The 13584-nt window shown below is 39.2% G+C and overlaps 1 protein-coding gene across 1 annotated transcript in view; it reads left to right on the top strand.

Annotated features, from left to right (window-relative positions):
- Positions 1 to 13584, top strand: part of LOC126281928 (dual oxidase-like) — a 234658-nt gene that overhangs the window by 204942 nt on the left and 16132 nt on the right. The window contains exon 30 of the mRNA XM_049981262.1: positions 6570 to 6725. Coding sequence (XP_049837219.1) covers positions 6570 to 6725 — 156 coding nt within the window. The remainder of the gene's footprint in view (positions 1 to 6569; positions 6726 to 13584) is intronic.

Raw genomic sequence — 13584 nt, 5'->3', positions numbered from 1 at the left:
TCCAATAATTTTTCTATTTACGAAGAAACATCACCAATGTATGGCAAAACAACCATTCCTCTTTGTTCTTCACTTTCTTGCAGCTCCTCACTTTGTCTAACTGGGAGAAATTATGAAATCTATACTATCCAGTATTCTTACAACTCAAGCTTAACACATTTCACTACATAAAAGAACACGTTTTACCAATAAGTCTTAAGCCAATGCAAAATCATTGGTAAGCTACTATTTAACCACCTGCTGGCTCATTTTTACACAGATTCAAAGAAATCTCAATTTGTAATTTTCATCAAAACTGTTTGAGCTGTGTATACAGGATTGCCACAAGTTTCCCCAAGTGAAATTCCCTGATATTTCCTTGATTTCCAGACAAGTTGTAGCACTTTTCCCTGACACATTTTGAGATATCAAGGGTAAGTAAAGACATAAATTGACAAAAAATGTTAGGACTTCTGTATTTCTAAACGTGAGCAAAAATCTTGAGTATTAACATCTTTTGTAATGAACTGTTTTTGGATAAAGAAAGCAAGCCAAATCATGTTTATGTTTCATTAAGACCACTGATTTTCTTTTATTTCAATAAAACTAAACACATTTGGTGACAAAAATAAGAATTTCATTGGAGCTACAAGAGATTTAAAATACCTTCACTGATTTCATGAACAGCCCCAGAAAGAAGTAGGCCCCTTGAAAGAAGTGTATAAGGTAGGGAAGAGTTGTGTAGACCAACACATAGGTGACCGCCAATAAAGTATTGGTTCTACTATGTCCATTGCTATTGGCTATTATCCACTTTGTTATGTCTATTGTTTTACAGGTACTGTGTGATTTTTCTTTCAAGAAATACATGAGTAAATAGCAAACAAGCAACCAGCGATTTCCACAGTTTTCTTCTTCTTACCATCCATACTTTCTAATACATAAACTACTTTCAAAGTGCCAAAATGTACTAGAATAAATAAAATATCTATAAAACTGTACGAGCACCATAGTCCTGGGTCAATGGATAAACCACGAAAATCTGCTGCATTACACCACACACAAAGACCCGGCTCGCGTGCAGATCAATGAGACTAGATCTGACAGGCACGGCCTGCAGATTAGTGGGAAACTATGGGCTTCAGATTGTCAGGCTCAATCCGCTAGAGATAAACACAAAAATAGCCTGCGATTTTGGCCCATTGTGGAAGTCCCCTCGTGTGGCCAGCTATTCACATGTTACAGACACTATGTTGATGAAATGAGACCATGATCAATCCATGCAACAGATAACATGTTCAAATACTCTGAGAATAAATACTAACGAGGACAGGCGGCAACTCAACGTAGGACAGGCAGCAACTCAACGTAAAGATGATCACTGAGGCACAGATAGGCACACAGAAAAGATAATCACTTTCTCACAACTTTCTTTATCAGAAAGTGAGAGCGCACATACATCTCCACACACAACTAGTGCACACATGACCGCTGTCACCGGTCACTGTGTCAACAGCCTCTGAAAATCAGATCCAAACAAACTGCTTCTCATGCCTCTCTGCCTCTTGTTGGCAGCTGCTAGGCTACGGGCAAGAAGTAGTGGCAGCATTGACTGCAAGCTGAGGGGAGTGGTAGAAAGGGGAGAATCAGTAAGAATGAGGGAATAGGGAAGCAGAGCACGTACTCAGCTGCACCCAGCCACCAATGATGTGTGACATCTCAGTAATATTCCCCCAATTTCCAGAACTCGTGCACATTATCGACATAATTTGTGATGACTCTAGTCACTTCCTAAATAAAAACTTAATCACTTTCTATAGATATACTCTATCATGTCCATATTTTTTTCAAAATGTTTTGATATTAAAAACTTATATCAATTTTTCATGATGTTGCTGCATCAGAGATTACCCAGCACATTCAACTGGCTTTGTAATAGCTTTTAAACTTTCATTAAACAAACAAACAAAAACTCACTTCCAAGCATTGTTCTTTAAACACGTCCTTGGCAAATATTTTTGATTCATTATCTTCCAAAATAATTTGTCACGTAAACACTTTTAACTTCTTTTCCAAAGACATAAACTGTTTTATTAAAGAACACTATGTACACACTGCCATGTAAACTATGCGGAATTCTCTGTACATGTTTTAGCAAGCATGTCTCCTCCTGAACTAAACATAAATTTTATTTTTCATTTCAAAACACAGCTATGCTGTCTTAGTAATGAAGGCCTAGCATCTACAGGAAACTTCTGGCATCATCTTGTGTGAGGCCATCTGGATGTAAATCTACGCTGCCATCTTCCCTGGGTTGCCACTTAGCTGCTGTGATCTTCACGAAATATAAAACACGCACATTTGTAGTTTTCTTAAAGTTGACACAATATCTACAAACACATATTTCACATAAAGACCACAAGCATTTGGCTCTGTACCGCATCTACAATTACTGTCAAAGGTACTGTTGCTACCCATCTGTATGACAACCCACATTGGATGATCAAAAGAGGAGAACGAACACTGGAAACTGTACTAAACTTCTAATATCTCAACTGACAGAGTAAAACCAGCATACTTATTTCTGAACTGCCACCTACACTTGTTCCTCAAAACCAAATGCATGTACTACCATCCAAAAAAGGAGCACAATCTAACCGAAGAACACGCTCCAGATGCTGATTTGATTTTCCAGAAAGATATCTGGATGATGTTCTACTTCTCCCTGGGGGTTGATTAAGCTAGTAAAACAGTCACTGTTGTGACAGTGCCACAACATTTAACAGTGACGCCACAACAGTACACGCAAACGGCGATAGAGGCGCTCCGCAACTCGGCTGAGCGCGGGAGCGCCACCTAGCTACGAACGGTGCCGGCTGCATGTCACGGCACGGCAGTCGAATAAGAGATACTGAGCTGTTATCATGTAACCAGCTATTGTTTCTAAGTGAATGTGTTTGAATATCCACACAATTATTGGTGATTAAAGGTTATAACAGTCACCACTACGTTTTGTAGATGTTGATGAGATCGCAGACCAGTCACCAGAGGTACCCTTTGTTCGGCATCGGAGGTTGTTTTGTTTAGCAACACTTAATAGAAGTAGACAGAATTTATTTAGATACACATTGTGCTTAGCATTACCTGCCAGATCAGGCAAGAGTGATAATGCGCTGCTTCCTGGACTCTGGTAGGCGGGCCGGCCCCGGATCGAATCCGCCCGGCAGATTAACAATGTGGGCCAGTGTGACAGCCAGCCTAGATGTGGTTTTTAGGCAGTTTTCCACATCCCCCCACGTTAATACCGGGCCGATTCCCACTTCCTGCCTCAGTTGGAAGACTCACAGACATCTGAATATATTAGCACTATTCCAAGGATTACACTAGATGCAGACAACTGGGATACACTAATTCCGTCCCACCGGGGTACAGGATGGCAGCAGGAGGGGCATCCAGCCACCCCTTAACATTAACCTTGCCAAATCCATACCTAACCACGCCGATCCTATGACCCCCGGGATAAAGGCGCGAGCAAAAGAAGAAAAGAAGAAGATTGTGCTTAGCATTAATTTGCTAAAATTTGTAAGTTGCAAGGTCTTGTTTATCTTAAAAAATGGTAACTAAATAGGATTTTTGCAAGTAAGTTAACTCAACAGAATTCTTGCAAATTATTTCATATAAACGTGTTGTGGGAATCCTGAGTTCTACAGCAATTATAATTGGAAAAGTCTTCCAAGAAAAGTTTAAAGGCACAACAGTCATAATCAGTATCACACTGAACGTTGCACCTCACACCCCACTTCTGACCACGACATCAGTAGTCACCACTGAGGTGGTCAGTATAACTCTTCTTCACAAAATTCCTGAATACATTTGTGTTCCACTACAGTACAAGAGCAATATTACAAATAGGGTCTGTCTTTATGTTTCTGCTGCATTGGGGCCCCCCAGAAATGCATCATAGTCCATTGCAGTTATAGAGAGTGATAACATATTGTACCATGTAACAAGCATCTGTGAGCAGTATGTATACAGACAGGGCCTTTTGGACAAGGTGCTGTGTGTTTTAAACACTTTAGCGATGACAAATGTTTGTAACGTGCTGAGTTTTTATCCACTTGACATAATAAAATTTCTAGTTGGTGTGATGAATGGCAGCTAGCTCTCAACACAGAAAAATTTACGTTACTGCAGGGGAGAGGGAAAAACAATCCCGTAATATTCAAATATAGCATAAATAGCATGTTGCTTGACAGTATCACTTCGATTAAATATCTAAGTACAATGTTGTAAAGCAATATGAAATGGAACAAGCATATAAGGATTGTTGTAGGAAGGGTGAACGGTTGACTTATTGGGTGAATTTTAGGAAAATGTGGTTCATCTGGAAACAAAAAGTGAATTTGACGCTGTGCAACTCATTCTTGACTACTGCTCGTGCATTTGGAATCCCCATCAAGTCAGATTGAAGGAAGACATTGAAGTAATTCAGACGGGGGCTGCTACATTTATTACCAGTAGGTTCGAACAGCAACCATGTATTACGGAGATGCAGTGGGAAGTCAAATGGGAATTTCTGGAGGGAAGGTAGCATTGATTTCAAGGAACGCAGGAGTATACAGTAATCCATAAATAACAAATGTACAATGACGGAAAAATAGTGAATGCATAATGACGGAAATAAAATGTAGAGCTGTAACATCTAAATGAGCTGTACACTGGGACTGCCACTCAGGCTGGCTGTGTTGCTGTGGGCCTTCCGCCACCCTCATGCCATCTAGGCGACTCACTGCAGGAGTATGCAGTAATCCATAAACGAGTCTAAACACAGCTTCACTCATCAAGAAGTAAATTACTGAGCTGGGCGTTGCAGCTTACTCTTATGTCTGTTTGCTTACAAATAAATTTGTTTTTTTATAGGTGCCACCTTATGTAAGCACAATTTTTTTTGCTTCTTTTCTATATAGACATGTTTTTATTAAGTTACTAGATAACCACAAAACAAAAAATGCTATGATTATGTTGTACCTCCAGCGAACCATGTCTGGGTTGTAAAAAAGAAGAAAAATTGTTTGGTCAAGGTGTAACCTACAGATATTCAAAAACAAATTAACTACAGAGTTCATTCCTGGGATCGCAACTTGCATGATTGACATTCCAATAACTTTAAAGACCTCTTCAAATATGTAATATTTGCTGGTCATACAATCATACCAGTCAGGGACCAAAACTTGGCCACACTGCATACAGTCCATACAGTAGCAGAACAGGCCTATCACTGAGTCACAGCAAATAGTTTGCATCTTAAACCCAGGAAGACTCATTACATGTAGTTTCAAACATTAAAAAAAATGAAATGCTGGAACCAGAATTAGACATTAACGGTTATGGCATAATCTGTATCACTTCAGATGGGAGAGAGAGAGGGGGGGGGGGTTTACCTTCATTGTCTCAGATGCTATTGAATTTGGCACATGTTAAAATTCAGGAGTTTGAAAAAAATTTTTTTTTGTTTTTTTGCAAAAAAACACTTTTTTGTTTCCTCCAAAAAATTCCTGCCCCGAGATACAGACCTCTGAAGATGACACTGCAAACACCATTTTGAAGATGTGAATTTTGGAAACTTTTTTAAAATTCTATTCTCTGTAACAGTTCTAGGTAATTTGTTAAGAGTTTTTTTATTTGAAAGATAATTGCTTTATGATTACAATGGTATCCTCCTTTTGGACATATCCGTCAAAGTTATTTTCCTGTCACCTTTTGAATTTTTTAAAACAATTTAGAGAAAAAAATTGTTTTAATGCCAATACAGATTGTTGATTAGTACCATGTAGTACTATACTCTAAACGATATTCTTTCAGGTCATCAGTTGAGAGATCTTTTAGAAACACTCTGAAAGCTCCATGCAAATCTCTCCAGCTAATCCATTTTCATGCTCACTGTGTCTTTCTCTTCCTTACTGTTTCAATCTTCTTCCACCTCTTCCAGTATAACCATTGTTGTAAGGTGTATAACTTGGTAAGCCCTAACGCTCTGAATCACATTGTAGCGTATACTAGACAACAGCCAACACCTGACTACCATCTAAATCATGTGTGAATGTATGCTTGCTTACTTGTTGTTTACCTGTTAACTAGGCCTACTGTATCACTTCCTACTTGACTGAACAGCAGACAGATGTAAACTATCCAAGAAAGTCTGTTAACAAAGTTTCAAGAACCAGATTTAAGTGATTACCCTAGGGATATACTACAACCCCCTATGTATCACTCACATAGGGACCATGAAGATAATATTAGAATAATTATTGCACACACAGAGGCATTCAAACAATCATTCTTCCCGTGCTCCATATGTGAATGGAACATGAAGAAGCCCTAATAACTGGTGCAAAGGGGACACACCCTCTGCCGTGCACATCACAGTGGTTTGCAGAGTACAGATGTAGATGTAGATGCCGATGTAGGTGTAGATTGTGAACTAGCCTATAGAATGGTGATGCAGTACACATATTAGCATATTCACGATACATTTGAAATGCGATCTGTAGTTATCAACAAGTAACATCAAAATGGACTTTTTATTGCAGGTGTACTTTCTGTGGATAACAAAGACACAAAAACAGTTTGAATGGCTGGTAGACATCATTAGAGAGGTGGAGAATGCTGACATCAGTAATGTTGTGTCTGTACACATTTTCATAACACAATTCTACCACAAATTTGATCTCAGGACTATTCTTCTGGTAAGTAACCTATGATTTACAATTCATCATGCCTAGTTACATGTTAACACTGAACATGATAACTAAGCAGACAAACATTCATATGGATAATTTCTTGGGTTATTGTAATGTGTTAGTGTTAACATTTCAATAAAGCAAATGGATGGGAGAATTTCTAAATAGCCTCTTGGAGTAATGTAATTTACAACTATCACATGAATGAAATAACCTCTGCTTCGCCCGATTTAATGTGACACCATTCTAGTATCCATTTTTCATTTTTGTTGATGTTCATTGCACAATCTCTTTCTTCATTCCACAGCTTTTCCAAGTCATTTGCTGGCTCTAAATTAAAGTTTCATCGTCAAACCTCAAAGTTTTTATTTCTCCTGCATGAACTTTAATTACTTCTTCAAATTTGTCCTTGGTTTCATGTAACGCTTTATCAGTGTAGAGACTGAATAACACCGGGGAGATGGTACAGTCCTGTCTCACTCCCTTCTCAACCACTGTTCCATTCCCCTTTCATGTTCTTCAACTTTTATAGCTGCAGTCTGGTTTCTGTACAAGTTGTGCATAATTTTGCACTCTATTTTATCCAAGAAACCTTCAGAATTGCAAATAATTTAATCCACTCAACATTGTCAAAAGCTTTCTCCAAACCCACAAATACCATGAACACTACATGCGTTTTCATATTTCTGTCAAATGATCATCTTTGAGGTCAGCTTCTACCAGTTTTTTCCATTCTTCTATAAATACTGTGTGTCAACATTTTGCAATTATGACTCATGTGTCTCATGTATCTTGCACACCAGGTAGAACAGTTTTGTCATGGCTAGCTCTCCCAAGGAATTCAATAATTCCGAGGGAATGGCATCTACACCTGGGGCCTTGATTCAGCTTAACTCTACCAATGTCTTATTAAAGTGTTCAGTCTTGTATTTGTCTGTGGGTGGTCCTCCTACGGGTGATGAAACAACATGAAATTACCTCTGATGCTACTCCCAGAATACTCCATGCTTGGAAGAGATGTCTTCTACTACAAGTTTGGCAATCTCATAAGATTCATCAGTCAGCACAGCTTCACTCACAGCATAGCAGGTGCAGTAGTCAGTGCAGATTATCCACCAATTCCAGTTTGTCAACTCTGGAAATTTCCCCATGAGGTCAATTCAAAGCCAGTGGAACATCACTGCTGCAGATGAAATTTGTGACAACTACATTGGAGGCAACTGTGACACATACTGCCATTAATTGGCATGTTTTACAGAGGATCACACAGTGTCTTAATTGATCGGTAAACACCTGACCTGAGATACCTGCACCTGGTACTGTCAGTCTTCATGAATCCCAGGTGACCCATGGAGCATTCACGACTGCTCCAGCCCAGGGTCTACAGGATATTTCATTTAAATTACTCCCCGTGCAGGAGAATGGTGCTAGGATTGTTTCATATCATAGGACTTCATACTGTGGAACAGCTTCAAATAGAGTGGGTACACAAGTGGCTACAAAAGGTATTATCCCAGCATATTTCATTCCTAGGAATAATGGGCAGAGGTTTAAACACACAGAGACAATGAAACAGGAGCCACACAAGTCAATGTTTGCATCATCTGTGATGGTTGCCAGTCTAGGTAAATAGGCCAAACTGGAAGCTCCTTTGAAGTTAGGTTTAAGGAACATTTTTCCGGTTCGGTTACAGTTCTGCCTTGACTTTACATTTGCCCAATACAGATCATTTAGTTTCTAGTATTAAATCTGATCTTTCTGGTGCTTTTTATAATCTTTTCTCTTGTTCAATTTGTTCATAGGCTCCAGTTTCATTGCCACTTTTTAACCTATGACTATTGCTTTTTGCAAAATTTCCAAATTTTAAGAAAGTATTAGAATCAGACTGTAAAATTGGTTTGAGCACTATAAGGTAAGCATTCAATCTTGCGAACATTTTCTGTCACTATGATATGGTCTTTGTATAGTATTGTTTATGGTCTCTTCTATTTGTTCAGATTTGCACCTGACGATGTAATTTAAATTATGAAACCAGTTGTGTTTTTAATAAAGGATCTACAACTGCAGCACTTTTTTTTTTTCAACACACAAAAGTTTGGCTGTGAATGCCAGTACAATAAAAATATGTACTTCAGGATAGCTGGCCGTAGATGATCTGAGATGACAATTATTTCAGCACCACTGGATCATAATTCCTCTCATAAAATGCCCTGTTTATTAATAGTAGTTGTTTGATCAGTTCTTACTTCTTGAAGGTTTCACTGGGTTTCAACAATGCTTGATCTTGTCTCTGTTCAGCAGCCATGTCACTTAATGCAGTGATGGCAGACATCATCCATGCTGATTCATTCTGCCAAACGATTCCTTGAAAGGCAGTCAGCACCCTTGTGTTTGCATTTGCTTTCATATAGCGCTGTGACATCATACTCTTGAAACTTCAGTGTCCATGTCGCCAGTCACAACAATAGATCACTCAGGATAATCAGCCAGAACAGAGTATATATTTGTCCACCAAAATGGTGAAAGGTTTGCCACACGAATACTTATGAAACTTGTTGGTCCAAACAACTGCAAGGTACTCTTTATGGCTGTAGAGTAGTTCATCTCAGCCTCAGAGTACTCTGGATGTATGTGCTATTCTGAATTTATTTTTGGCACATTTCTAAACTTCTGGAATTGCACCTAGCCCATAACTGCTAGCATCAATGTGAATTTGTGTATCAACATTCTTGTCACACAATGCTAGCACTGGAGATGATATTAGCATCACCTTATAAACAAAGATCCTTCTTGCACCTCATACCAGGAAAATTTGGCACCTCCCTGCAGTGGTTCTTCCAAGGGACATGCCTTGGTACAGGACTGCTATATGAATCATCGGTAGTAAGAGTACGTCCCGAGAAAACTTCTCACATAAACAATGTGCTGAGGATTGGAAAATCGGTGACTGGTCATATTTTCTCTGGATTGGAATAGACTCCATCAGCATTAATTAGGCACCCCAAGATTTTTATTTGTTGGGCAATGAAGAGGCACTTTTTCACATTCAGGCAGTAGCTTGATGTCTGAACATATTAAAAGGTTGTCAGTCAGCTTACATGTTCTTCAGATGTTTTTCAAAAAGAATGTCTTCCAAGTAGCAAACATACATCGTCCACTTAAGGAGTCAAAGAGATTGTCCATCACATGTTTGAAGGTGGCTGGAGCAAAAATATATGGTCCTACCAGCATAACTTTGAACTATCTAAGGCCATCAGCTGTTGTGAAGGCAGTCTTCCCACAGCCCACATCTTCAACCTTGATTTGTCAGTAGCCTGTCGGCAGATCCATAGTTGAGAAATAGCGTATTCCTTTCAATTGGTCTAGGGTGTCATTAATGGAGGGAAATGGATGGACTCTTTTATGATGGTTTAATTGTCTGTAGTTGATGCAGGAACACCATGTGCAATGCCATCCTCATCCATTACGACCATTGGAGAGGGCTAAGAATGTTGAAGATTCAATGATATGACATTGCAGCATATTCTCTATTTCTTCCCAGATAATCTATCATTCAGCATACGACACCTTATACAAACAACGGCTGATTGGTGGATGATCTCCAGTTTTGATATGTGCTTTATCATGGGTCACTTGGTCTGTGTTTTCTCCATTCCAGATTTGAATGCATCACAAACTATTGCCAATGTTATTCCTAAGTCAACCCAGATCCTATTGGCAGTTCAACAGTACTTTCCTCACTGAATTTTCTTTAGCAGTGGTGAAGCACAATTCGTATCAGTGGCACTAAGCTACTCTCTGTGAGATGATTTGGCTGTCTCTGTTCACATACCTTTAGGGATGAGTTGTAGCAGCGAACGTCAGTTAGTAATCCAAAGCTTTCCTCGGCTGCCAAAAATGCTTATGATCATCACTGGCATGTAGATTTCTTCTGTGAGCCTGAGTAGCTTTTTGCAAATCAACAAAGACTCCAGCAGTTTCATTGAGCATCTAGATTGATGATAGGAACTCAACTCTTTGATGACTGGCAATAACAATGGCTTCAACAGCAAAAACAACTGCCAAAGCAATCTTTGTTATGTGTGCTTGCTGGGATAGCTTAATCAATTTGGAGCTGTGATCTTCCACAGTCTGCCTGCTTGTGAAGCTTTGTAAGAAGTCCCATCTAAGAATAACACTACGGCTATATTCTGTTAAAATGATGAAATCAAGCAGCTGTGTTCTGTCACTGTTAATTATTTGTGCTGTACATGTTTCTGTTGGCTGGACATAACTCACATGTGAGATTTTCAACACAATCACTTTAGTATCACCATCATAGCCATCCTTAGCTGGTGACGATAAGCATTCCACATTATAGCAGAAGAAGAAGAAAGTCCTGAAGCAGAGCATCAAGAGGTTGGCCATCGATGATGCCCTCAAAGAGATTCTTTGACAGCTTCGTAAATGTCGTCTATAGAGGATTTTCATCTATGGCAACCTTGCCTCCACATAGTTTTCCTGCATTCAGCAGTGAGGGAAGAGGCTGCTATCTCTGTACAGCAACAGGTAACAGCTGCAACATGTTCGCGAGTGGACATCTCCAGGGTAAAGCGATGGACTTGGTCCTCACAGTTAAGACTACAATCGACTGCAGCTGAATGTTGTGAATAGAACTGTTGAGACGGCTGATGTCTGGTGGTGCAGTAGTCATTAGATACTTGTCTTTCTCTAAAGTAGCAAAGAACGTGTGCAGGTTGTCCACAATGGATGCATGTTGTCCACTGTTCTCCAAAAATCATTTCTTCTGTGGGATATTACACTTGCCAGAGGATTTGGTTGGCCCAGCTTTGGTCAGATGCTGAGTGCTGTTTGACGGTCATGACATAAGTTGGAGTTGAATGAGTCCACAATTCATTATGTATTCAACTGGGGTTTGAGATTTGTGCCAAATATTGAAACATCTCTTCTTCAACATTTCCTTTTACCTCCTGATATATGGAGTGGACTTTCATGGCTTCTATCCCTTGCATACTCAGACATTTTTGGCTGCCATAAACTGCTGTATTTCTCTTCTCTCACTACCTGATGTATGCGAGGTGAGGCTATGATCATGAGTTGTTCATGCCTCTTTGGTGTTGTTTTTTTCTGCTACATTACCTCAATGTGATGGCACCACTTGACGAATTTCTCTGCTGCTGTTACATGTTTACCAGAAGAGCTTGGTAGATGTCTTCTGCAACTCCTTTCATCACGTGTGAGATTTTGTCAGCTTCTATCACATTTGGATTCACGATGTGGCGTAAGGCGAAAACATTCTGTATGTAATGTTTCCCCATTAAGTTGCGCACTATTCTTCAATTGATCTTCTGATGAACAGACTTGTTGCTGTGCCATCAAATATTTTCTTCAGTTTGGTCTAGAATTTGTACCAGCTATCTAGTTCTTTTCGATGTTCTTGAACCACTGCGGGGTTGTTCCGTCCAAGTAAAAGTACACATTTGCCGAACACATCATGTCATCCCACCTTCTTGCATCTGACAGCTTAGTTGAATCCTTTCAGCCACTTCATTGTGTCCTGAGCAGCATCTGAGGAACACTACTGGATGCCTGATGGGCAGCTGTTTTGAAATCCATTGGTCTCTTGTAACTACAGACCTCAGGAATGATGTACCTCTTGTATCCAACTTCCTGTCCATGTATGCGATGGCTTTTATATTGCTTAATTGGAACCATGGTGATGTAATCATTTTGAAGAACCCTGCATTTCCACCAAACGATGTCATGTCATAACCACAAACAAGTCAAAATCCAAAAGTAGGGTAGTCAATGAAGTGCAATACTTACCAACGAAAGCAAATTCATTATGGTGACCAATATACAGACAGGACAGAATAGAACTGCCTGTTGGACAGAGGGCACTGCTATTTATACACATACCAAATTTTCCAGAATACACAAGAATTAGACATAAGAAATTTGAGAACCTTCTAGAAATGATAAATACAAACAAATATTTGCTGATGATTGTATTAGAACTGACAACCTGGAGCATGCCAGCCAATGAAGCTAACCACAGCTCTACCATACACACAACACCGTTTGTGGCAATAATGTCTTCACAAGTCATTTACCTTGTATATCCTTCCACAATTCCCTCTACCTTTTAGCTTTCTCTCCTTTGGTTAGTGCTAGTTTGCCATCTTAGCCATGTATGTTTCTACAATGTCACATTTGTCCTCTAGTAATATAGCTTACCTATCTTGCACCTCCTGTCAATTTATTTTTAGATATTTAAATTTCCTTTCACCTGCTTTATTTACTGTATTTTAATTTTTTCTACATTTGTCAAATCTATCTTATCATAATATAATCAATCTGAATCCCTTCAGGTCTCTGCCAAGAATGCTAGCTTCTTAACTCAAGTGTTATGATTCTACTATATCGCTTCTCCTTCCATTCCTAAATTATAGAATACTGGGTGATCAAAAAGTATGTCTAAATTTGAAAACTGAATAAATCACGGAATAATGTAGATAGAGCGGTACAAATTGACACACATGCTTGGAATGACAAGGGGTTTTATTAGAACCAAAATAATACAAAAGTTCAAAAAATGCCCAACAGATGGCACTTCATCTGATCAGAATAGCAATAATTAGCATAACAAAGTAAGATAAAGCAAAGATGATGTTCTTTACAGGAAATGCTCAATATGTCCACCATCATTCCTCAACAATAGCTGTAGTCGAGGAATAATGTTGTGAACAGCACTGTAAAGCATATCCGGAGTTATGGTGAGGCATTGGCGTTGGATGTTGTCTTTCGGCATCCCTAGAGATGTCGGTCGACCATGATACACTTGTGAATTCAGGTAACCCCAAAG

This window comes from Schistocerca gregaria, chromosome 7, assembly GCF_023897955.1.
Source record: "Schistocerca gregaria isolate iqSchGreg1 chromosome 7, iqSchGreg1.2, whole genome shotgun sequence".
Lineage (NCBI taxonomy): Eukaryota > Metazoa > Arthropoda > Insecta > Orthoptera > Acrididae > Schistocerca > Schistocerca gregaria.
The sequence above is the reverse complement of the archived record's forward strand: the minus strand, read 5'-3'. Positions and strand labels throughout refer to the sequence as shown.